The sequence below is a fragment of the Boleophthalmus pectinirostris genome, unplaced genomic scaffold (genome assembly GCF_026225935.1).
Source record: "Boleophthalmus pectinirostris isolate CB_2022bp ecotype Guang Dong unplaced genomic scaffold, ASM2622593v1 HiC_scaffold_1371, whole genome shotgun sequence".
Classification (NCBI taxonomy): domain Eukaryota; kingdom Metazoa; phylum Chordata; class Actinopteri; order Gobiiformes; family Gobiidae; genus Boleophthalmus; species Boleophthalmus pectinirostris.
Window position 1 is genome coordinate 1 of NW_026571042.1, and position 25,000 is coordinate 25,000.

At 38.7% G+C, this 25,000-nt stretch overlaps 5 protein-coding genes across 7 annotated transcripts; all 5 read left to right on the plus strand.

The window, feature by feature from the left end:
• The first annotated feature begins 3,348 nt into the window (after positions 1-3,348).
• On the plus strand, positions 3,349-11,400 carry frmpd3 (FERM and PDZ domain containing 3). The gene is made up of 10 exons (XM_055149831.1): positions 3,349-3,456; positions 4,391-4,522; positions 4,805-4,924; positions 5,075-5,211; positions 5,671-5,797; positions 6,041-6,130; positions 6,250-6,429; positions 6,538-6,673; positions 7,161-8,048; positions 8,506-11,400. The coding sequence occupies exons 1-10, from the start codon at positions 3,352-3,354 to the stop codon at positions 11,277-11,279; spliced, it is 4,689 nt and encodes a 1,562-aa protein (XP_055005806.1). The 5' UTR covers positions 3,349-3,351; the 3' UTR covers positions 11,280-11,400.
• Positions 11,401-13,685: 2,285 nt separating this feature from the next.
• On the plus strand, positions 13,686-17,240 carry prps1b (phosphoribosyl pyrophosphate synthetase 1B). 3 transcript variants are annotated; one of them, XM_020927766.2, is made up of 8 exons: positions 13,686-13,759; positions 13,837-14,014; positions 14,276-14,465; positions 14,924-15,022; positions 15,181-15,305; positions 15,427-15,600; positions 15,694-15,853; positions 16,411-17,240. In XM_020927766.2, the coding sequence occupies exons 2-8, from the start codon at positions 13,893-13,895 to the stop codon at positions 16,501-16,503; spliced, it is 963 nt and encodes a 320-aa protein (XP_020783425.1). In that variant the 5' UTR covers positions 13,686-13,759; positions 13,837-13,892; the 3' UTR covers positions 16,504-17,240. The 3 variants fall into 3 exon arrangements, with proteins under 3 accessions (XP_020783425.1, XP_020783420.1, XP_020783431.1); XM_020927761.2 differs by having other exon boundaries at positions 13,712-14,014; XM_020927772.2 differs by having other exon boundaries at positions 13,712-14,014; positions 14,276-14,459.
• A 136-nt stretch (positions 17,241-17,376) lies between these two features.
• LOC110162975 (solute carrier family 25 member 53) lies at positions 17,377-19,056 on the plus strand. The gene is made up of 2 exons (XM_020927882.2): positions 17,377-17,602; positions 17,725-19,056. The coding sequence occupies exon 2, from the start codon at positions 17,727-17,729 to the stop codon at positions 18,597-18,599; it is 873 nt and encodes a 290-aa protein (XP_020783541.1). The 5' UTR covers positions 17,377-17,602; positions 17,725-17,726; the 3' UTR covers positions 18,600-19,056.
• A 280-nt stretch (positions 19,057-19,336) lies between these two features.
• tmsb1 (thymosin beta 1) lies at positions 19,337-21,059 on the plus strand. The gene is made up of 3 exons (XM_055149829.1): positions 19,337-19,492; positions 20,097-20,208; positions 20,707-21,059. The coding sequence occupies exons 2-3, from the start codon at positions 20,109-20,111 to the stop codon at positions 20,745-20,747; spliced, it is 141 nt and encodes a 46-aa protein (XP_055005804.1). The 5' UTR covers positions 19,337-19,492; positions 20,097-20,108; the 3' UTR covers positions 20,748-21,059.
• Positions 21,060-22,618: 1,559 nt separating this feature from the next.
• Positions 22,619-24,331, plus strand: LOC129407787 (SLAIN motif-containing protein-like). Its single transcript, XM_055149830.1, has 2 exons — positions 22,619-22,823; positions 23,178-24,331. The coding sequence occupies exon 2, from the start codon at positions 23,191-23,193 to the stop codon at positions 23,803-23,805; it is 615 nt and encodes a 204-aa protein (XP_055005805.1). The 5' UTR covers positions 22,619-22,823; positions 23,178-23,190; the 3' UTR covers positions 23,806-24,331.
• The last annotated feature ends 669 nt before the right edge of the window (positions 24,332-25,000 follow it).

Below are 25,000 nucleotides of genomic sequence, written 5' to 3' on the forward strand. Positions count from 1 at the left end.
ATGTCTCTGTGTGTCTGCAGACGGCCCTTCCTTTGGCAAGCTTCTACCTGGGGACCAGATCTTGGCCATTAACGAGGAGACGGTGAGCGACGCGCCGCGAGAGAGAGTCATAGACCTTGTAAGGTAACATCCTTTACTGTCCCAAGAGGGAGGGAGGCATAGGACGGGGCGCCGGTGATCTGGGACAGGAGAAAGCAACAAGAAAAAGGGAGATCACGGACCGAGCTGTTTCCTTATGCTATTTATGCAACACATCAGCACAAACCTGGGATGAGTCAGTCTTTTGCAGCAGAAAGACAGTGAGAAATGGCTGATAAAAACTGAAGCAGCTCTCTAAATACAGTCTGCCCATGACGTTACCTAACACACTCCACTGTGTCCTTCCACAGATGCTGTAAAGACACGATCGTTCTCACTGTGCTCCAGCCTCATCAGGTGAAAGAACATGCTGTTCTCTGCCTATGAATGTTTCTTTGTAAGAGTATGCACTTTCATAGGGTTTGTTTGTTTATGAATGGTGCATTATTCCTAACACAGACTAGCAGAATTGAGTGATGAAATGCATTCTGTGTGTTAACCCTTTCAGTGATCTCTATGAAGGCAAGCAAACATTACTTAAGAAAAAACAAAAGGTTTAGGTTTTTTTTTTTACTTCAAACAGGGGGCAGTCTGATCATTCAAACCTCATATGGTATTCTCCAGAGACTTTAATCTTGGCACAAAAAATTTAAACCTAAAAAATGGTTAGCATGTCATGTTCCAAGATTGATAGTTGTCGCAGTGCAGCAGCATTAGCTGCTCTAAAACAGATCTTCTTGGCAGTCATACAGCCATTTCTCTCATTTATGTTTTCACAAGCTGACTCAAGAGTTCTCTCTCCTTTTCACAGTCACCTAAGTCTGCCTTCATAAGTGCAGCCAAAAAGGCCCGCCTCCGAACCAACCCGCCCAAAGTGCGCTTTTCTGAGCAAGTGTCCATCAGTGACCCCGACTCAGTAAGTCCTGCTTCTGTTTCAAACCCTGATGCTGTTCACACATCTATGTAACAATGAAGAAGGTCTTTTTTGAACATAGCCTCTGAAAGGGAACAAAATGTCTTTGTGGAGCTCCAGTGCACTGATCTCCTGTGCTCTCTGTGTGCATGTAGGTTAAAAAACATACACTGAAATAAACTGTATTTATCTTTAGTCATAAATCAGCTGTGTGTATAAACTTTTACAAAATCAAACCCAGCAGGTCATGGTCCCAGCAAGTTGTTACCAATCCTACAATATCTTACAATGACCAAGTATATCTTAATGACTCAGATTTCCCCAACACAGTTTGACAGAAATAATTTTATGTGACATGGGTTGCTCACTACAAAAGACACCTACCTGTTTTGTGATCAGTTTCCTCTCACACCAGAATCGTGCTCATGTACCTTATGTCTGGTTTTCCTTTGATGCCACTTCAAAGTTTTCAGAAACATTTGTACAAATATACTGCTGCAGTTTACTTAATAAGTACACATTTCTTAGTAATACTTATTTCTATTAGTGTGGAATGATATGCCGGTACTGTATGTGAAATGTGATATATGAAATTTGGTTATTTCCAGATGCATCATACTACAGTACAACTGTAAATTTAATCACACTCAAATCAAAATCGCAATATGAATGGAGGTGATTAGCAAATTGGGTGAAATTTTTGAAGTTCCTATGTTGCTATATTGTGTCTTATGCATAAAAAATGCTAAACCTCTAGTTTAGAACTGTATGAAGATGTTATGAAATGTCATTCTTGTATTTGTCAGTTAATTCATTACTCAGGCTTTTGGTGAATATTTCTGGGTGCATTTACTTTTTTTAATGCAAAAACATGGATCCCAAAAATGTATCCTTTTATTAAAAAAACATAAATTGCAAATCTAATCATGCTTGAAAATTTGCAATTATATATATTTTTTCAAACGTATTCAGTCTCACTTACTTTATAGTATAGTATGCAATTTTGTTTTGCTGCTTTTGATCTTTCTTCAGGCACATTGCAGAAATGAAACAGAGATGTTCCCTCTAAGAATGGGTTCATTTTATCACCAAAGCAATCAGAATTGTGTATCTCATCTCACTCTGAACCGCACTCCACATTCTCTTTAAATTGTAAATATCTTCTCAGAGATCAAGACATTGCACAGAAAATAAAACAAGGGTAGAAAGTTGTGATTGGAAGTAATCACAGTTTCATTCAACACCACTGACTTATTGCATTTTATGTTTATCTTTTTCCATTATTGGAGTTGGAACTGAGCCTCATGTGCGTCTTATCTCATGTCCATCTTACCTTATTGATGAAGGACATAAGGTTATGTCAAGGACAAACAACCAAACCATTTTAAAGCCCTTGAGAAAATTATATATTATTACTTGTATATGCTCAATAAAGAAGACCAATGTAACATTCAAATATCATTGTTTAACATAATGCAACAAGCAATGACTTGTAGACATAAACCACAAACTGCATCTCTGTTTCCTTGTAAACCTCCCAGAGAGTGACCATAACACTGTATAAAACTGTTTAAACACAGCTTCACATATTCCCTTTAGTCAGGTGATTGGTTGAAAACAAAATATAGGTCAGATCTTAATATGGCAGAGTGCGAAGTGACATTCCTGTAGTGACCAGGGACCCTCGCCATGACGTAGGAAGTCGGCTAGCTAAAAAAAAGCAGAACATTGTTCTTGTATCAGAATATTATTAGGACCAAGTGCCAGAAGCTGGCAACAGGCCTATTAGTTTGTTACTAGTGGCTGGGAAGTGCACTGGCGCGAAGTGGTGTGCCCGTAGTGACCAGGGACCCTCACCCTGACATACGAATATGCGAGAGCTTTCTGAAAATATACAGGTTGTTAACTAAAAAAAAAGCGGAACAGTGTTTTCGTTTCAGAATATTTAGGCCTGAACCCATACAGGGTGTAGGGCTTGTTGCTTTCACAACAATGTGTGCACGGGTGAAGCGCTCAACTTCATACCTTGGTCGCCCCCTGCATTAAGTATCCACAAAACTCATGCCGAAGGGTTTTGGTTAGGGTTACAGTTAGGCTAAGGATAGGGATTGGACTAGGGTTAAGGTTGGGGTTATGGATGTTATACCATATTACCGCAAATATCAGCCCAATATATTGTCCAAACTCATATACAGGTCTATTTCTTTTCATCTTATTTTTGTTTTGTTTCTTTTACAAACCTCTGCATCAAATAAAGTTATTACCTGTTATAAATTGCTCTTCATCATAATCAAATGAAAAAACAGTAATTGAATAGTAGTGAATTTAGTTTTGCTCTTTCTCCCCATTCCTTTCAGACAATGCTCAAGGACGACTCCTTGCTTCTTATACCAAATGTACTGAAGGTGTTTTTGGAGAATGGTCAGATCAAGTCCTTTACATTTGACAGCCGCACCACTGTTAGGGTATGTATTTTTTAATCTTTTATGGCTTATGCATTTCTAAGTAAAATCTTTTGATAAAAATACAACAACAAAAAAATAATCAAAATGTGTGGTCCACAAATGATGAGCCCCATCATTATTTATTAGCTCCACAGACCTCATGTTTCATAAAATTACGGAGATATCACCCATAAACACAACACAGATCTGTAATCTAATTGTGACAGTTAAACATTAAATTCTACCATAGAGTTCTGACCTGTCCTTCAGTTCAATGTTAAACTATGCATTCTAAAATGTTAATGTCCTGTGAACCCAACCTGAACTAACCTACAAAAGTCTCACACCAATATTGATTTGTTTTCTGTGACTTTCCATAGTTACACGTAGAAACGCATTCTTGAAAATTAACATCAGGTGTGATCTGTACACCAGTTTGACCCAACATTAGAGCCACTTTTAATTTTTGGATAAGCAATCCCTATTGCCATTTCTAATTTAATTATGTATTCTGTAATCAGAGTTCTAGTTGCTACCTCTAATGCATATATTTTCCGAATAAAACAATCACTAACCACCCAATACGGCAACTGCCACCCACAAACAGTTGTTGTGATTATCTTTTTTTTTAAACTTTGATATGATTTAATTAGATTTATTTATTTATAGCATTGATCTATGGTAATTTTTCTTACTTGTCCAAGAAAGAAAGAAAAAAACGAACAAAAAAATAATAATAATAATTACTTACACTTTATCACATCATATTCTTTGATGTGATAAAGAATATTATCACATCAAATAATATTCTTATTTGATGTGATATTAAAGAAGAGCTGAAGATAATTTAGTTTTAATTTCTTGTTTTAATTGGAACTAATTACAGCAGCTGAATCAGTAGCAGAGGATGTCATGTAAAAGTGTATAAATTGTGTGATATTGTCTTTCCTTTCAGGATGTGATTGCCTCCCTGCAGGACCGCCTTTCCCTGCGTTACATTGAGCACTTTGCTTTAGTGCTGGAGGCAGCTGGTATGGATCATCATCAAAGGCTGCATCTACTGCAGGAGAACCAGCCTCTGACACATGTAAAGGAGCCATATATGCTTCCTAATAGGGCTGGGAAAAGTTTAGAAATACATAACCATAACATTTAATTTATATTCTCCATCCTACATCCCACTAAATCAGAATATTTTCCTGCTTCATCAGACTTGATTACTTCTGAGGCTAGATTATTTTATTATTCACATTATGATATTTAAACACTGACCAAGGATTTGCTTGAAATAAGAAATGTTTTATTGCTAATGGGCTAAGTACTTAACAGTGTGGACTGTTGTGTCAGTTAGGTTGTTTTATTCTTTCAGGTTGTACACAGAACCTACTTCCAAGGGATGAAGTGTCTTTTCCGCGTGTGTTTTTTCCCCAAAGATCCTGCAGATCTACTGAGGAGAGATCCGGCTGCATTTGAGTACCTCTATATTCAGGTAAACCCTTTTGGAAGAGAATTACACACCATTATTCAGTCTTTTGACATTGGGATGAAATCATAATACTCTGATATAGTTATCACTGGTAGATAGTAAGAACATATATTGATTTGGTACAAGGCTGAAACAGATTTGTTTTTGCCACAGAGTCGAAATGACGTAATCAAAGAGCGTTTTGGAATGGACTGGAAGTCTGACATCACATTACGTCTGGCAGCACTGCACATTTTTATCACTGTGTCCTCGGCGAGACCAAGTCAGAAGATCTCACTGAAGCACGTGGAGTAAGTACCCGATGTCTCTTCTTTATGTCTATTCCTTGAAGACCTTTAATTTGCTGTTGCAGTTTCTTATTAATATAATCTGTTGCTTTACAATACTTTACATCATATCAATATAAAAGGAAATATTTCCTGCTAAAAACGTATAAAGATGATCACTATCATAGAAGGTGTATATATGTGTTTAATGTACATTTTTAGCTTTTAATTAGATTAATGCATATGGTGTCAATAATTAATTAATAATTAATTATTGGCTTATTTATTTTTCAAACTCCCAGCCTTTACCAGGTAATTTACCTGTTCATCAAATCGACTGTGACAGTCAGGCCACAAGCCAGATAAAATAGCTGTCTGGTGGAAAACTAAATGAGGCCCTTTGTTTAAGTGGTGGTGACATTTCACTGGTTTTTAGGTGAGCCATTGTTTTACATTGTGTCTTCTGTGTACTTTCTCATACAGGAAAGAGTGGGGGCTTGAACCTTTTCTTCCTCTCACACTGCTCCCATTGGTCAAGGAGAAAAATGTGTGCAAGACCCTGTCTCAGTTACTGAAGACCTACCAGCACCCCCCACCATCTGGAAACAAGGTGGTTATAATTATGCTTAATATACTCCAAAAAATTGTCTTTAAAAAAAATTGTGCTTTAAAGTGTCCAAAGAACTACAGGTGACCCTTGCTCTTTAACTAGCTTTTTTCATTTAGATTTTTTGCCTTCTGAGTTGCATAAAGGTTTTATGTGACTCAACAGTGCCCTCCAGCGGATGTGCTGTGTAAAACAATACTACTTCACTTGTTCTGACATCAGTTTCTTCTCGCATGTTAATGATAGGTGCCTCCACTGCAAGGGAAACTACAGTACATGCGTGTACTTAATGATTTGCCCCCATTTGGTGGAATATTATTCCATACTGTTGAGCTGGTAATTATGTTGATTTCATATTTCATAATATCATATATTTATGTTTTCAAATATGAACATTGCTTGTTTTAAGTTTCAGTAGGTATGTGCTTTATGTAAAATAAAACTTGTTTTTGAAGGATGAGAAACAGTCAGCAACAACCCTTTTGGTGGGTCCTCGCCATGGCATCAGTCATGTGATCGATCTTAAAAATAACCTTACAACAGTTCTGGCTGAGTTCAGTAGAGTCTCCAAAGTTCAACTGTACAGAGAGAGCCAAGGTGTGGCTCGAGTTGAAGTGTCAATGCATGAGTCCAAGGTAATATGAAGAATGTAATGTAATGTAATATAAAGTCATATGCTTTTCTTAAGTCTTACCTTTTCCTAAGTTTTATAAAAATGTGTAAATGAAATCCATCTTATGCAGCCCTTGGTTCTTCTTATGGAATGGCCAGATGCCACAAACTTTGCTTGTCTGATTTCTGGCTACTACAAACTATTTGTCGACCCAAAGCGGACCATCTTTTTTCGCAATCCAGGTCAATCTCAACTTACTAAAACAGGTATTTCACACTATTTTATTGAGTTGATTTAAACCATTTTATACTTAAGACATTTTGATGTCTTGTGTTGGAAGATGTTATAAATGTGAACATTGATGACACTCATGACTCAACCATTGCCAGTCACAAGGTTGTTTCTATAACCTCACTTCACATGATGCTCTTTTTCATCTTCATTTCAATTATGGATGTGGTATCATTATTTCTACAAATATAACATTGTGGAAGTTCATCATGCATTTCATGTTTCAGTGGTCAATTATTTAGTACGGTGTATATATATTTAAACTGTGGTCCAAACAAGAGGGATTGTCATACCATCACATTACAGAAACTAACCGCTCAACCTCAACCAAGCTCCAACTGTCAACCATCTGAAGTAACAAAGTCCATGTGGCCATCAGCTGTCACTCTGCTTTCCCATGTGAATCGCTGCACAAGTTGTAACAACTCAAACTCTCCACTGCTTTGACCATTTTGTCCCCAGATTACAGAAGCTCCTTCCATGGGTACTCGCGCTCCGGGGCAAGCAGCCTGCCCTCTGGAGGGCGGCGAGGGGACGACAGGGAGAACTCTCACAGGGAGTCGGGGTCACTGCGGGCCACTGCTCCTGCTGAGCCCCAGCACCTTGGCCTGTGTCATGTCCACCTCAGAGAGAGAGAGCAGCAATTCCAGGAGTTTCAAACGGCTACAGAGACTGAATTGGACATAAACGAGAACTTTATACCTCAAGAGCCCTCTGATCGGCCTCGCACCAAATCTGACCCTACCTTACAAAGTACAGAAGAAATAGCTGGTGTTTCAGAGGTCCCTGTAATGGAGAATACAGAGTTTAGGATACGAGCCCAAACAATGAATCAATCTCAGAAAAACATGCGTTATTTCTGTGATTCATGCAAATCCAGGCTAAGAGCGGAGGGTGTTGTGGTGAATAGCAGTGGGAGCTCAGGTAAACACTGCTCCAGTAGTTGTGCATCTCGAGATGGAGGTGCTGTTGACCTTACTGCCCTCCCACCCCCAGGTAACGAAGAGGAAGATGAGGAAGAGGTTACTAATGGTACAGAGAGGCTGCAACTGCCAACGCCTGCTATAGCTGCTCCTCCACCTGGCTTCAGGGACAACAGCTCTGATGAGGATGACACAAAAAGGGGACGAAAGACTCGAACTGGCCTAAGCCCAAGAACTGCCTCAGTGAAAGTAGCCCAAGCAAAGGAAGATGTGCCTGTGACACTGATTGATAATGTTTCTACTAGAACTGTCCGAGATCATGCCCAGGAGCTGGATGATGCTCTTGTGTCCACCTTACAGGCACTGGAGGCTTTGGCAGCATCTGAGGACTACCCTCACCATTCGCAACAGCCAACACAGACTGCAGGTCAACAAGACTCTGCACACATCGAACACTTTACATTAACTGTACACTTTAAGAAACTTTCAGATAAAGCATGTGAAATAAGACAGAAAAGTAAGAAAAATTAATTAAAAGTAGAATAAGTAGAAAAGTAAGAAAAATAAAACTTAGGTCCTTTTAATAAGAAATCAGTAAGTAATCTAACTTTTTAAATATAGTTATATTATAAATATGTTATATAGAACATATATCATAGGAAGAGAAAGGTCAACACTTGTCAGTGCTATTGCACTGAGCATGGGGCACTTTTCCTGGCATACGTATATGCTCTATGTCTGGATACGGGCCATAAATTTAACAAATTGAAATTGGTTCAGAATGTTGCTGCAGGTCCTCAGCTAATGCAATGGCCTATAGCCAGGCAAAGTTATTTTCTGTATAGGACTGTTTTTGTATTAAAAATGTCTTTTTTTTCTTCTAGGTCTGATTGTGCTGGCTGCCATTACACCTGAGTCATCCCTGGACTCAGGGCATGAGACTAACTCATCTGAACTTACAGATGTGTCTGAGATGATGTCAGCGATGAAGCAGAACCAGAGCCAAACATACCTTTTAGCTCATCATATCAACAAGGACCGCATTATCTGCCGACGCGACTTCCCTCTTGCAATCCCTGGGTGTACTGCTAAAACTATAGGCACTGGAGCTTTCTCTGTGGGGCAGATACGTGCTGGCTGCCCACCCAAACAAGTTATCCTCAGCAAGACTGTTCCCTTTAAGGTTAGCCCCGGCCAAGACTCTGCAATACTCCGGGTCATGGCAGAACAGGCAAGTAGTCATGACACCCCGCAGAGTGAACAAAAAGCATTGAAGGCAAACAGTGAGTCCACCAAAGCAAAAAAAAATAGTGTCCCTGGTAAGTCACTTGAAGCAAAACTATCTGAAAATTCTGTGCAAGATCAGAAATTACCAAATTCAATTGTAGAACCTGAAGGACAAAATATTCCTGAAAGTAATAAAGCAAAGACATTAGCCTCTGCTAAAACAGATTCAAACAAAGCCTTACCTATTCTGTTGCCTGTGGACATAACTGCCTCTGCCAAGATTTCTCCAAATAACCAAGACAATGAGACTGCTTCTAGTGAAACTATCAAGCCTTCTAGTGCTATTGAAGTTCTGCCAGTGGATGATCTCTTCTGCACATGCCCAGTGCAACAAGAGTCTGTAACTCAATTAAGACTTAAGGATCCACAGGTCCAAAAGGTAGTGATGTTTCAGTCCTCGTCCCCCACTGATGATGAGCGCCTGCGGGCTAAAAGTTTGCAGATGGCTAACATGAAAGAAAACGCAGTGAAAGTTGGTGTAGAGCCTAGTTTAACCAAACCCAGCCCTCAGTTACAAACTAAGTACTCCCCACGTCTGCCTATAAAATCTGAAACAAAAGAGGCAACTGAAACCAAGAGTGATGTTGCACCGACCAAATCACATACTGAGACAACAAAAATAAAATCATTACCAATTTTAGATGACCCCACAACAACTTGCGAATCTGTTGGTAAAGTGTCTACTTTACCAACCAGAGATTCAAAGAAGCAAGGGACTGGTAAAATGAAATCACATCGTAGTGCACCATTTTTAAGTTTCAGAAATCTTCTTTCTGCAACATTCCCAGCAAGAATGAGAAGAGAGACAGATGAACGAAGGGCCCAGCTGCAAAAAGTGCGGCAGTATGAGTTAGAGTTCTTAGAGGAGCTGCTAAAACCCAAGTCATCCCAGGGAGAGTTTCTGCCCCAAGGCTCTTCACCTGTGCCAGGAGGAACTCCCTGTGCCTGCCAGCTCCGCACCAGTCCTGTCCTGAAGGCCCCTGGAATCTCCAGGGAGCAGAGGCGAAGCTGTGACTGTAAGCGAATGTGCAGAGGGATGCGACTGCCTGATACACCTGTCGGTTCAATAACAGAAACACAGCAGAGAGGCAGAGAAAGAAATGCTTCAAAAACACCTCCCCCTGTCTCTAAAGCCTCACACACTCCAGGTTCAACTAGAAGACCACAGACTTTAGAGATCAAGACCACACGAATTCGCTCCACCAGCCTCGAGTCTCGAGAACCAAGACGAGAGCATAGCTCTGGTCTGCCTACTTTGACTTCCCAAACAGATGGTATGACAGCCCCACAGCATAAGAAACTGCAGAGGCGATACAGTTTTGGGGAGCTAGATAACAATACTAGTACACCAGTGTATGCAGAAGTGAAGCCAAAAACCAAGAGTCTAGAGAAGGAAATGGAGAGAGTAAGGGCCACAGGACTGCGGCTCCCTACACCTGTAGAACCAGTACATATAGAGTCCCATCAGGCTGATGCAAAGGGAAAGAAGGGTGTGTTTTTCATTCAGGGGGATGACCAGAGTGAAGCCAAAGAGGGGTCAACAGAGGTGGTACTCACCCTGCCCACTGAGGACAATGATGAAAGGGAGAAATGCTGCTCCTTCTGTTTCTGCTACAGAAAGTGTGAGGCAGCTGATGAGAGCAGCGAGAAAGATGAGCTCTCCTACTCCATTCCACTACAAGTCCTACCAGGCATGGAGCTGGACTCACATACATTTCCTGTTGTTAGCAAAACCCTCCAGGTCCTAAATGCAGAGGACTGCAGTGGTGAGGAAGAGGAAGAGGAGGAAGAGGACCCACACACACAGGAGATTGACCTCAGGGCCTGCGGGACTCTAGAGGGTAGTTTAGCACGGGTACAAGCACTACAAGAGAAATCCTTCAGCCTGCCCGATGGATTCCTGAATGCCCAGTTGGATGCTAATGAGTTACTGGCAATTCTGCGTCAGTGTGCCAACAGCCCACAAACAGAGGGAGAGGGTCGGCTTCAGCCGTCACGGATTGCAGAGTATAAACAGGAATTAGCGGTTCGCTTCAAAGAGTTCAGAGCATCATGCCGCCGTGTAGCTAGTGTTGAGAAAAGCCCCACTCGAATGCTTGCTGCTGTCACGGCCAGTTTTCAGGTGCTGTGTGAACTGACACAGACCTTCATCAAGCTGATCAGAGGAGTTCGGTCAGAAGCCCAAAGACTGCAGTTGTTAAGGAAAGTTGAAGAAGTGGCTGTCAATTATACTCTGTTACTTCGGGCAGCTGAAGAATCAATGGGACATTCCAGCAGCTTACCAACAAAGACTGTGACCCCACAAGTTCCCTCCAATGCCAATAACATGAACTCACTCTCTCGACCTATCAAAACTCTTCCTGCCCAATAGAGCAGTAAGACAAGGTTCACACAGTTCAGAATGTTAATACCTTCTATATCTGAAGTCATTCTTTATTTATTGTTTACATTTTTTACAACTCTAGCATTGAATCATCCACTATAAACTGCCATGCAGTCGTTTCATCTCATGTTTACAGGCCCTGAGGTAGCCTTGTGGATCTTGTTTAGAAAATAAGATAAGATACGCCAAGCAAATGCACAATGGAATAGGTACCCTATACCAGACTGGGTATTACAGGGCTAATCACCACACATCAAAATACACATTAAATGGTGTTATAATATGGTATAATATTTTGTATGTATGTATTATATAAATATATATTTGAATTGTATCTACTTAGCAAATAATATAAAGTTTTGTGGAGATTAAAGGTGATGAATATACAGTATATATTTAAAAATGTAAACGTAAACAAATCCACATTATAATAACACAACATCCAAAATAAATGTATGCTCTGGACTGGAATATTTCTAAAAGTTTGTGAAGTAGCAACTTCTGTAAAATTAATAGTTAAAGGCTTTGGTTGGTGGCTAGATGGTAATCTGTGTTGTGGAAGTTTTCACTGTATTGCAAATTACAACGCTTGTTGGGTTAATGTTTGATTTGTGGCAGAAGTCAAAATGTGAGGAGCACTGTTAGAAAATTCACATGTTTTAAACACATCGACCTTCACTCCTAAGCGTGAATCCATACTCACATACAACATAGTTTATCAGGGCAGAAAATGTAGCATAAACCCAAACCTAAGCCCTGTCCAGTGTACAGTATTGTTACCTCATTCTGCTGTAATAAGACAGAACACTGTACTGAATGCACTTGCATCTCACTTGCTGTGAATTATAGTTTTGGAGTGTTTAAAGCTATCACAAACTTTGCACAATCTCACCTTAAAATACCATTGTTTTGTTTGATCAACTTGCTGCTGAAAATCCTCTTATAAGGTACTTGCTTAACTACACAGGTGAATGGACTACTTGTTCTCAGTCAGCTGTAGAATAATATTTTCATTTCCATGTGCTACTTAACATTGTCCAATTTCAACAATCTAATATAATAATCACACAAAGTAGTTTTCTATGTATTTTAATAAAACAAACATGTCTGTTATTTGTCCAGGATCTTCATTTGCTCACATATGACAGATGTTACTGAAAGGCTTTGTATTGTCACTGTATGCCACTGATTGGACCAGCTGTTAAAAGTATAAATTAAATATTATTTTTTGTGAACTATAAAAACCTCACAAATTGTAAAATGTAAATGGCCATAATTGGTTAATCTGCAAACTTGATTTTGTAAATGTAACATCATTTTTGAGAAAAATACACATTTTAACAATGCCTTTAACAGCTGGTCCTTTTGTCTTTTTCCATTTCCGTGTGCACTGTTATTTATTTCTTTATTTTTTTTTACATCATATTTTACCACATTTGCTTTTCAGAGACTGATGCAAAAGAAAATTAAAGCTAATTATTTTAGTTACAGTGTACATGGGATGCCAATGGTTCAAATTGAAGACTAGATTAGTTTTTATTTATATAGTAATTTCTCTCTGAAAGCTTTTGCTACGTAGAGCCAAGTGTAGAAGCAAGCAACAATTTATCATGTATTTTGTGAATACATATAAAAAAGCAAATGGATGGTTGTTCTTTATATTGGTTATTATGTAACATAGAGTCTATAGCAAATTGTATATTTTAAAGAGTACATTCTGAGTATATGAAGCATGGACCATGCTTATTTTTATAAACCAAATTATCAAATGGTCTCATCAGCATTTAAACATTTTCACGTTTTATGTGACGTCCTTTCTCATTCGCTTTGCAAAGCTGTCTAGATGTGTCTGTCCTTCAGAATCACTGCTTGTCCCATTGATTTACGTTAGACACCTGCTGTTTCTGTCCTTATTTACTGTTGTCATCTTGTTTTGTCTATGGAAATTCAACTCATGTTTGAAGAGCAATAAAGTGCATTGATAAACGCTTACTGGCATTTCATCGACTGAAAGTAAACAAAGAAATTCAATATCAAAATCTCTAAGTCATTACTTCTCAGTGAAAGGGTTACCGCTAGAATAATGTGCTGTTCTTTGTAATATTTGTATCTAATTATTATAGCTGCAACACACAAATTGTCTATAAAAAATAAAGTTTTCTAGGAAACAAATACACTGTGATGAAGACACTAGAGTACAGTATACCCCATTGACTGTCTATGATATACACTTATATTTAGCAAAAATATAAGTAACATAACGAACACTTGGGTTATGCATTTTTACCACCAAATATAATGTTTTCCTAAAACATGGGTGTATAATAATATGAAAATAAAATAATATGTTACGTTTTATATGACGTACCCTGAACTACGTCATTACGTTTGTACGTCAACCAGGCGTGCGTACAGCTCAAGGAAGATCTGCACACGCGTGATCTAAGCGGGGACATAATGGAGGATAGGTAGTAAACCCATCGGTTCGGAAAGAGTAGCTCTTCTACTGTGTGGTTGTTTATTGTCGCTGTCTGTTATTTTACAGCTCTTGGTATTAGTCACCGCTCTTGGTTATCGACTACTCTCCTGGATTGTAACAAAATGCCGAATATCAAAATCTTTAGTGGGAGTTCGCATCCGGACCTGTCGCAAAAAATTGCTGACCGTTTAGGGTTGGAGTTGGCGAAGGTTGTTACTAAAAAATTCAGTAATCAAGAAACATGGTGAGTTTTCTATTCTCCCCGCCCAAGCTTTGCATTATGCAAATGTTGTAGCCTAGCAACAATTAACGTGATGAATTTGCCGCGCAGTGATATTTTCTTTACTTGTTTTTGACTGATAATTCTCCTTTTCTATCTCTACAACCGTTTCCTTATATCGACGAGTAGCCACAACATAAGACATTGTTTACTCATGTCTCATCTATCCAACGTCTCTAATGGTGAACTAAACAGCCTACTGTTTGTTTTGTCACTATCTGATAGCGTTGAAATTGGAGAGAGTGTGCGAGGAGAGGATGTTTATATTGTCCAAAGTGGCTGCGGAGAGATAAATGACAACCTTATGGAGCTCCTGATCATGATAAATGCCTGCAAAATCGCATCCGCTTCCAGGGTCACTGCTGTCATTCCCTGCTTCCCGTATGCGCGACAAGACAAAAAGGACAAGGTGGGGGTGAGGAATATCTGTCTAATTACTTCTGTCATGCCATTTGCCATCAGCATGGTTCAAAAAGCTGAGAAGCTCACTGCCATATCCATCAAAAACTCTTGACAAAATGCTCTTACTGTTCCTTTGCTTATTTCTTCCACTTAAAAAAAACAAATTTTCTTGTATATGAATGTACTTCTGCCATTATAATTCATGCCTTGTGGCATGGAAATGTATTTTTGGTGTGCTTGGAGCATGTTATTTTGTTCATGTGAATGCATTTCACTCTTGGACACAATTTCTATTTAGTAATGTAATGTCAGCACTATGATCCAACATCATTATAATGGGAAACAAATTGTAGCATTAAAAAAAGTTTTACTAACTGGCAAGGGCTTTAGAGTTTGGAGATATTTTTAGAAACAGGACATGCATCCAAGTACACTATGCCATGTGACTAGCCATATCATCTTTCTTTGCAGAGCCGGGCACCCATCTCTGCCAAGCTCGTGGCCAACATGTTGTCTGTGTCAGGAGCTGACCACATAATTACTATGGATCTGCATGCCTCACAGATACAGGTGAATTAATTCATGCAACACATGCACAAACTGGTGGATCATACTACAGCAGAGACTGTACTATGAGTACTTATACGTGGAATATTCAATATTTTCCATATTTGTCTCAAAACGCTGGTTTATTGTTGTTGCTGTAATAACTCTGCTGATTATTGCAGGGGTTCTTTGACATCCCAGTTGATAACCTGTATGCAGAACCAGCTGTGCTTAAGTGGATTAAAGAAAACATCCCAGAGTGGAAAAACTGTATCATAGTTTCACCTGATGCAGGGGGAGCAAAGAGGTAAATACACAAATATTATTGTGGGTATTTATATAATTTCTTAGACAATGTTTATTATTACTGATATGTTTTGCCTGGGTTCTGACTGGTGTTTTTTTTTTTGTTTTGTTTATTTTTGCAGGGTCACCTCTATTGCAGATAGATTAAATGTGGACTTTGCACTTATTCACAAGGAAAGGAAAAAAGCTAATGAAGTTGACCGCATGGTGCTTGTGGGGGATGTGACTGGCAGAGTAGCAATTTTAGTGGATGACATGGCTGACACATGTGGGACAATCTGTCACGCAGCTGATAAGTAAGTGCAGTCAAACCCTGACCTACAACTGCTACTTTTTAGATATTGTAATGTAAACATATTTGACAGTATATCTCAATGTTTTTCCCTAAGACTTATTTCTGCTGGTGCAACCAAAGTCTACGCCATCTTAACACATGGTATATTCTCCGGTCCAGCAATCACAAGAATAAACAATGCTTGCTTTGAGGCTGTGGTAGTCACCAACACCATTCCTCAAGAAGAAAAGATGAAACACTGTCCCAAAATACAGGTTAGAAAAACATTTTAGCTAATTACATACTAAATGTTATGCAAGGAAGGTATACATAATTTAATAAAATAAAGGCATCAGGCATTTATCTGTGTTGAATTAAAGAAAATAATCAAATAATCAAATTTATATATTTTACACATGCATTGTAATTTAAATTGTATTTGCAGCCATCTTTTTGGCTCACTGACCACATTGTGTACATTAAGGATAATGAACATTAACATAACTACACCACTAAGAATCATGTGTTTGTTGAGATCTCAGCAGTGTCAGCATATTTTATTAAGATTTAATGCTGACTAGATATTTTATTCCCTGGTATTGCTTACATATTTGCAGTTGCAATCTGCAAATTGATTCAAATTTGACAAGAATTTCCAATAATTGTTCACTCCTATGGGTCATCTTCCACCCTCACAGCCGTACTACATAATGTCTATGGTAACAAAAAGGCTGATTTCAATTGTGTATTTTTGCACATGGTTTTGATGTTAGTAGTGTTTCATTGTAAAAATGTTTTCTTATTTTATTAATGAACTGTTTGCTCTCTTCAGGTTATTGACATATCAATGATCCTTGCAGAAGCCATCCGTCGCACTCACAATGGAGAATCTGTATCATATTTGTTCAGCCATGTCCCCTTGTAACAGCAATGTGTACATTCAACATGTAACATGCTGTCATACCAAATTAAGGAGCCCCTACCCAACACTGTTGTTCGCAAATATGCCCTACTAACTGTTGAAGTGTATCTGTTACTAACCCTTACCTCATCCTTATACCTTTAGATGACATTTATGTGTGTTTATGGCACCAAAGCTACTGAATATTTATTAATACAGAGATTTTTTTTTTAAATGTAAGTGAATTGCTCATCTTTGCGCAAACATTTCATGCAGCAAATGCGATGTCACTTCCGCCATGGTCAGGGGAGGCCTCCGAGAAACTGTTACAGATGGTTAAGTATATCCTCTGCCATGAGAAAGATTAATTATAATGAATGTGAATGTTTTATTAAATAGTTTACAGTGCCACTGAAGCTCCACTGAGTGCCTCATTTGTCTGAAATTAGGAATTTTTCATTCCCAGACAAACATGTAGTAGTAGTTATGAAGGTTTTTCTTCTGAGGTACCCACCTTGAGTGGTCTTTTTAAAGATTGGTTTTAGTGTAGGGTCTATAATACGGTAGGGTCTCTGCAGGCTGGAGCTTCCTCTGAAACTTGTGACTTTCTTTCTCTTTCTGTTTTGCTTTCCTGTAAGTCTGGATGAAGAAACACATTTTATGTGTATTTTATTTTTTTAAACTTTTGTGTTTGTTCATTAAGTAGAACATTTATCTAAAATTCTGTTCATAAATAAATAAAATATACGGAAACCTTTTTATATGGGGGATTTTGTTTGCTGTGAATTTTTATATTACAGTTCAACATCCTTAGTTGACTGCCAGCTATCTTATCCTAGTCGTGACGTGATCTACACTGACCAATGGGGTCAACGAGGGGGCGGACCAAACCGCACCGGCAGATTAAGGCGTTCTAGTTTCTTGCAGTCGCCTTACTGCATCGTCTAAAACAATTTACGACCTTTATCTTTTGATCATGCTTCAGATGAAACAATATAGGAACAAACGAAAAATGTGCAGTTGCATCCGGTCGAGACGAGAGGCTGCTGTGAACGATTCAGGAAATTTTCAAGATTGATTCTCTCAGATGCTACAATTGGACTAAATTGCTAATAGACCTACTGTGAGTAACACATATTTGATATTGTGTAGGCCAGTGCATTTGTTCATAATTATTAATACTAGACCTAAGTGAATTAGAGACCGTTTATCAAACAAATAATTTCTGATTACATTTTCTTGCAGTCATGATGTCTGGATCTCAGGGTCATAAACAAGATGGAGAGGCCCCTAAGGACCCAATGATACGTTACCGGAGTTACCTGCATGGAGGCACTTCCAGCTTGTTGTCGGCGCTCCCCACTTTTATTGTGTTCCCTGTGTACAAGACAATATTTCGTCAACAAATCCACAATACTCCAGTGCATCGTGCTGTGGGCCAGCTTTATAAAGAAGGCCCCCTGAAGCTTTATCGGGGTGTGGCTCCTCCATTAGTCATGCGAACACTTAATGGTACTCTCCTCTTTGGTCTTCAGGATACTCTTCTTCACAGTCTTTCCCAGACATCTCTTATTACAAACATCCCAACCTCAGCTTTGCCAGCAATGGCTGGTTTTGGTGCTGGTATTGTTGAAGCTCTGATTTTCACTCCCTTTGAACGTGTCCAGAATGTCTTACAGAACAGTCAGAATGATTCTCGTCTACCCACCCTGAAGAGTGTACTTGTCATGCTGAACACTGAGCGGAAAGCTACAGGGTTTTATAGAGGCCTCCTGCCAATGACTGCTCGTAATGCACTGGGAAGTGCTCTCTATTTTGGCTTAAAAGGACCTATGTGTGCGGCTGTAGCTGGAGGAGGGTTGTCTCCTCTGGCAGCATCTTTTGTATCTGGGACATTAACCTCCATGGCCATCAGCTTGACCCTGTACCCACTGTCTGTGCTGGTGGCTAACATGCAGGCAGAAGTGGGCAGGGACCTCAAGGGAGTGTGGGGATGCTGGAAACACCTGATGGAGTCCAGACAGTGGAGCATTGCTTTGTTGTACCGAGGTGGTACCCTGGTGATCCTCAGATCATGTATCACATGGGGACTCACAACTGCCCTTTATGACAGACAATAGAAGCGCTCGGGCTGAGAACAGGTGGTGTTACTTGTAGTGGCAATAGTATCTTTAATTTTCTGAAATGATCTCTACCTCAGTCATTTGAACAAGTTCAGATCTAGCTTCATAGCAGTGTGTTTCTTACTGGTGTTCAATGCAGTTGCATTAATTTTAAATGAAAGACATCTACTTGTTTTTGACAGGAAGTATTATTTTACCTGTCAAATTAACCACTTCCTGCATACACATAGACTAAGAGACTATATTAAATCTACTGTGGATCTAATTGAAATATCATGTATCCAGACCTGCCACTTATGAACCCAAGGTTTGTCAAATGTGCCTTGAACTATTTAGTGTGTGTTTACAATACATTTTAGTGAACAGCCAAATTGTTAGATCATGTAGACATACAAAATGAGCAGTATTATATTGCCACTTTATCAACATAATCTAAATAAATGGCAAACTGACATATACATTGAATAGAGCCATTACAACAGTTTTATTTAATAATAAGTGATGCAATTTATGTACCTGAATCACAAAGACCTCTGATATAATGCATTATGTCCACTAGATGGCACTACCTGATTAAATTCGTTTCCTTTCAAATTGCCCCAGTCCATAAAATATATGACTAAATTTGGAATAACCAATGCTTCACAGTAATGGATGGTTGTATAATAAAGTAAGTATAGGCTCTGTGCCCAAAGACCATTGACTGTAATTAATAAGAAATGTGAAAGTAAATATCTTTACTTGGACAGCGAATGGAAGTGAGCGCTTCAGTCCTGGCGCGGCTCTAGGGCGTGTTTCTGTATTTAAACCCATGACCTGTGCACGCACGGCACAGACGCACTTCTCTCACCTGAACAGGACAGTTCATCTGCTTACTGCTGTGGCACCAGGTAAAACAATCCTCTGTTCCTCTACTTCATTTTCATATCCCAATAGCTTATAATTGTTCTAAAAGTTCTAAAAATAATATTTTTTAAAAAGAAACCACAAGACCATTAGTATGAGGGTGTTTTAGAGTTGTCGATCGCATAGCCTACTGTCAATTTAAACTTACAGTTAAAAGTGTATAAATAACATGCAGTAGCTTATAGCTTGGGAAGGTATGCATTTATTTGGCTGCTGTTGTACTAATTTAAGCAGTTGGTCCTCTTTGTCCTGTAATTTCAAAAGCCTAATTTACATAGCCTATTTTATAACTTCTTATGTTTCAAGGTCAATTTATGCAGCTAATTATATACTTAAAATGTTTGGCTGTGATTATCTTGTAATGGCTAGTAGCTGGCAGGTAATGAAAAAGTTACCTGGAATGTCTTATATCTTGATATAGTGCCTTGCTGTTGTTTTTCCAGGTGTGGCCAGATCTGTATAAACATGTGTGAACATGTAGTGCAGATGTCGTTTTTTTCTCAAGAAAAAGAACATCTTAATTGCCAAATCACAGCATATGATGCTGTGCATATGATAAGTGATTTTCTGTTGTACTGTTGCCTACAGAAAGCTTCAGCCATGAGTGACAAAATTCCAGTTAACGATTTGGAACAGTTTGACAAGAAAAAACTAAAAAAAACGTGCACAGAAGAAAAAAACGTTCTTCCAACTAAGGAAGGTAAGAATACAAAAACGGTACTCCTACACTTAGTTCTTTATGGCCATAGCAAACAGTGTATTACTGATTAACTGCAGGTACACACCCAACCATGTCCTTGCTTTTAAAAGTATCATTGTTCAAAGGCAGCAACACTCCACTCCCACACAACAAAACATGACAACATCCCTATAGTCGCAACTCAGAACACACCTGAAAACAGAAGGGGACAAACTCTTGTCTACTAAAAAGGTTATATAAGGTATGGGCGGTATCTTCGTGACATAAATAGGATAAGACAATATTATTATGTACAATGAAGAGGTCATAACCCAGTGAATGAACCCTTTGTTTTTGTGCAAAATTGTTGTTGGGTGTGGGTTTTAAGACTAATTTACATTGTTCTCTCCTTCACAAAGAGAACAATAATAACATCACATTTATGCATTTACAGTGTTTTTGCATATCATCTTGATCATGGCAAAGTGTAATATTGTAGTTTTTCTTTCTCATTGCCAGATATTGAACAGGAAAAGAAAATGAATGAAAAGGGGAATTAACAGTAGCCTCCTACAGTGGCTCTACCTCCCCATGGACCCGATGTTACATGCTGTGTCAACCCTGCCCGTCCGGAAGATCAGTGTCTATTTTATGGCATCAAACCATTGTTATAAAAAAGGAACCAAGACCATGAAAGACCTGTCTGTCCATGTAACATACTGGCATATGTTATTATGTTTTTGTAATTATTAGAAAAATTACCACTCATCTAACAGTTTTATTAGGTCTATATTCCTTGGCTACATCAGAAGAATGAATAGTGCCATTTACACAAAATAATATTTTTCTTCTAATAAAATTTTCAAAATCAAGTTGGTGTGTGAGTTCAGAGTTTGTTTGTTTTTTTTTTTTTTATTGTAGAATAAGCAAATTACAAACAAATCAGGTACTGTACAAAATACAATATTACATTGGTTCAGTTTGCCGTAAATATGCATTTGGGAAAAAACAAAGAGAACTTTAAGTGGGGCATATACTGCTACATAAATAAACATAAATTATCAAATAAAAATAAAAATAATTTGTCCATAAATGAAAGAATGCACTTGCAGATGTAAAAATGTTATGAATACATTTTTAAATCACTATTTACATATGTAATGCTTTGCTAACAACATAATATTAAAATCATAGTTGATGTGAGGCTGTTCTTAATTGTGAGTGAATCCACTGTTGAAGAGTCCCTCTCACAAAATGTGCAACTGTCAACATCTATTTTAAATCTGTGTCTTAAAAACTCATTAAATGGATAAATCTTGTTTATGATTTTGAATAGTTTTTCTTTTGGTTAAAATGGGGGTAGTCAAATATTTGCATGTTATCTTTTTACTGTTCCTTTTTAAAATCTGTAGGTATGTAATGCCTTATTAGAAAATTTGTGACACAATAATAAAGTAAGCACCTCCTTATAAATTTGTTATGACACTACAATCAGACAAATGCTCACCATCAAGATTCCTCACGGGGAAGTTGAAGTCTAGAGTACAAAGCAAGATTAAAAGGGTGAGGTCACTATTAGTGATACGTGTGTGCAACCACCATCTATAACTGCAATTTAAAAAGCCGCAGTATGCACTCTTACTCTAAGGGGGTTTGCATTTCCACAAACCTGTCTTATTTGGCCTGAAGGAGGGCCTCCTCCTGCTTGTTTCTATGGCTTTAACCTTATGTTTCCTTGGAATTATGTGACATCACTGCCATCTCCAGAACATTATATACTGCACCTTTCATTTGCATAGTATGTTTGCAATCTGTGAGTTTTCCAAAAGTATGAAATTTGTAGGTTAGAGGAAAATACCCTTAATGCAAACTTCACAGCACATCCCATCACTCTACTTTCACTGAACAGAGAGTGCTGAGTCTTTTCTTAAGACGTGTTAAAACATGCACAGTGTACTACATGCAACAACAGGAATATCAACTTTATGTTGATACCATTGACATGATGAAATGCTCATGTTTTGTTTGTTTGTTTGTTTGTTTTTTTAATATTTGAAGATGTTTCAAATAAATGTATTTTAAAATATGTATGCAGTATACATTTGACAGTGGTCATATTCAGATATTCAGGCCTGTAGCCAACCATACAGGACAGTGTCTCTCATATTTAATGTGTAATTCCCATTAGACTGTATCTAACTAAACTAAACCATTAACTTTAATCAGACAATGTTGAAAACATGGGAAACAAGGTGATTTAAGTAAAAAAAATAATCAATAGTAAAAATGTTCAATTATTTGGCCTGGCAATTATTATTTTTACATGAGCCATAGTGACATCTAGTGGCTAATATATGCTACACACATGGTGATTTGCAGTGCCACTTGTCTCCTTAGGGGGGAGCTACACAACAGGAAACGCTGGTGAAGGAGGAGCCAGTACCGCTGCAGGTTTTCTGTGTTTACTGGGCTAACTAAAGTCTATCTACGAGCTAGTTAGCGGTGAGCAGCATAGTGTACTATGCCAACAAACATCTGTGGTCTAAATCTGGATAATCTTGGCTAATCATGCTTTAGCCAAAGACAGAAGGATATTATTGTGTGGACAATCATCACAACGCGTTGGACAGATCCAGGTACATGCTGTTAACTAGTTCATTCATGCAGTCGCTGCAGCGGAGCAGAGTTTGATCTCTGTGAGGCGGGCTGGGAGCATCTGCTACTGAGGGCACAACACGATCTGCACTGATCTTTCACCGGTATCGTCATTACAGTGTTTTTACAACATGCTAGTTGTTAATACTCTGTTTCGTTTGTAGTGATTATATGTAGTTTAAATGCAGCTGATGATCAAGAGTAGCTGAAACGTCAATATCTATAATAACTCTTTATTGTGTTGCTCCAGTGCTATTGCTATTGACCTTTTACGCGTAGAGTGTTTATATGTATTCTCAAATAACTTTCTGTTTGTGGCTTTTTCTTGCTTAAAGGGAGAAAAGAAGCATGGTGGTTCCAGACAGTACAAACATTGTTCCTCAACCCCACAATGGAAGTGCGTCTTGCCTCCTGGAAGCTCCTGAGTCCAGCTGCAAAGAGGCCGAGGTGGAGGGTCAGGAACTGGCAGGGGTGGAGTTGGAGGAGGTCCGAAAGCTACAAGAACTTGTCCGTAGACTGGAAGTCCAGAATGAGACGCTACGTAACCGGGGAACCAAGCTGATCAGAGGTGCCAGCAATCACACTACGAATATACACGAGAGGCTGGCCAGAGATGCTGTACAAACCTCTCATCTGAATTTGGAGGAACACAACTTTGCTCCTTCACTTCATCAGGGCGTCAGTGGAGAGGAAATGTCACCCTTGCCCATGGTCAGCCGTATTGATGAAGAGGATGACAACGAGGAAGAGGAAAGAGGACCGTGCACTGGTTTTCTGACACTAAGCTGCAGTGGAGTTGGACTGGGGCAAAGCCAGACCCCTGATAGTCCTTCTCAGGAGAGCTATGAATCAGAGACATTAGCTGAGAGCGATTCAGGAGTGGACCAAACTGCACTAGATGAAGTGGATGTGCTGGATTTGGAAGAGGAGTCTGCAGATGTGGAAGAGGAGGACAGTTGGTAGGTTTATTAATTACAATGGCAACATTTATGATCTGTCCTTTGGCCTATAAAAAGTGCATAATATATTTTTACTTTTAATTAAGCTTCAGAAAACATTTCTAAATTTTGTGTTTACATGACGGTAATCTCAGTGGCCTCATGAGTAACCTTTTTAGGAACATTGGATCCTAATATGCTATATTAACTGTTGGATCTGACAGTAGTCATCCATTTTGTACCTTTACTTGTACCTTAACTTTAGCTTTCACATACATGTAAGTAGATTGAAGGTGTGTAAAGAGGGGATTGTCATATGTTTAAAATGCCTAGTGATGTGCATGATTTATGGAGTGAAAGATTGCAATTGTTGTATTTGACTTTGGGCTCTGGGAAAAGCAAACCTGATCTGTCCTTTACCTGTTTGGCAGGTTTAACTCACAAGGTGTTTTTAATTATTCAAAGGTGTTGAGATGTGCCTGTTATGTCACTTGGTTGTTATTGCAGTAATTGTAATTACTGATTATTCACAATTTTGTATCCCCACTTATAGGTGCATTATTTGCAATGCACAATAAAGGAATCATATTGTGCCTCTTTAGCTACTTAAGACTACTGCGTCTTATTTTCAGTCTTGAGCCATACCATATGTACTCATAGTGTTAGTGGTTATCATTGACAAAACATCTTGTAATCCGTACTGGACCATAATCTGATCTGCTCTGCACTGGTTCCACTGCTACACGGACCAACAATAGTTGTTGGGGATTGCGCAGCATGTGATCTCAGGCCCCCCTCTGTGACCACAAGAGAACACAAATCTTTAAGCTAATGGCAGCTACATAATCTGAGCTGTACTTTGACAAGTCTACTCAAGTAATTAAAATTCAACCTATCAGGGTCCTAACTTCAGCCTAATTTACGTATTTCTTTGTGGTTCTTAGATCTCACAAGTTTTGGGAGAGTATCTATAAATCTTATTATATATGGCATTATTTAACCTTTTTATGTTGAAAGATTTGTATTATACTAGATCAAACTAACTTGTAAAAGACACTTCCCACCCCCCTTCATTGGGGCTCTGGCTGCATGTGTGACCTGAATATTGCTGTGTGCATTGTTGTTCTGGTGGGAAATGGCCCCTTTTGTGTATGCCCAATAGAGAAGATGATTTCTTGTTAGCTTTATTGGGCAAAAACCCATCAGTGTTTTTTGAGCAT

Bases quoted from the DNA above. Each gene is read 5' to 3' on its own strand.
- frmpd3 (XM_055149831.1), top strand. From the start codon at position 3,352: ATGCTCAAGGACGACTCCTTGCTTCTTATACCAAATGTACTGAAGGTG. The intron at 4,523-4,804 runs GTAAAGGAGCCA...TTATTCTTTCAG, and splicing joins AGAACCAGCCTCTGACACAT to GTTGTACACAGAACCTACTT. The intron at 6,430-6,537 runs GTAATATGAAGA...CATCTTATGCAG, and splicing joins TGTCAATGCATGAGTCCAAG to CCCTTGGTTCTTCTTATGGA.
- prps1b (XM_020927766.2), top strand. From the start codon at position 13,893: ATGCCGAATATCAAAATCTTTAGTGGGAGTTCGCATCCGGACCTGTCG. The intron at 14,015-14,275 runs GTGAGTTTTCTA...ACTATCTGATAG, and splicing joins TTCAGTAATCAAGAAACATG to CGTTGAAATTGGAGAGAGTG. The intron at 15,854-16,410 runs GTTAGAAAAACA...TGCTCTCTTCAG, and splicing joins AACACTGTCCCAAAATACAG to GTTATTGACATATCAATGAT.
- LOC110162975 (XM_020927882.2), top strand. From the start codon at position 17,727: ATGATGTCTGGATCTCAGGGTCATAAACAAGATGGAGAGGCCCCTAAG.
- tmsb1 (XM_055149829.1), top strand. From the start codon at position 20,109: ATGAGTGACAAAATTCCAGTTAACGATTTGGAACAGTTTGACAAGAAA. The intron at 20,209-20,706 runs GTAAGAATACAA...TCTCATTGCCAG, and splicing joins CGTTCTTCCAACTAAGGAAG to ATATTGAACAGGAAAAGAAA.
- LOC129407787 (XM_055149830.1), top strand. From the start codon at position 23,191: ATGGTGGTTCCAGACAGTACAAACATTGTTCCTCAACCCCACAATGGA.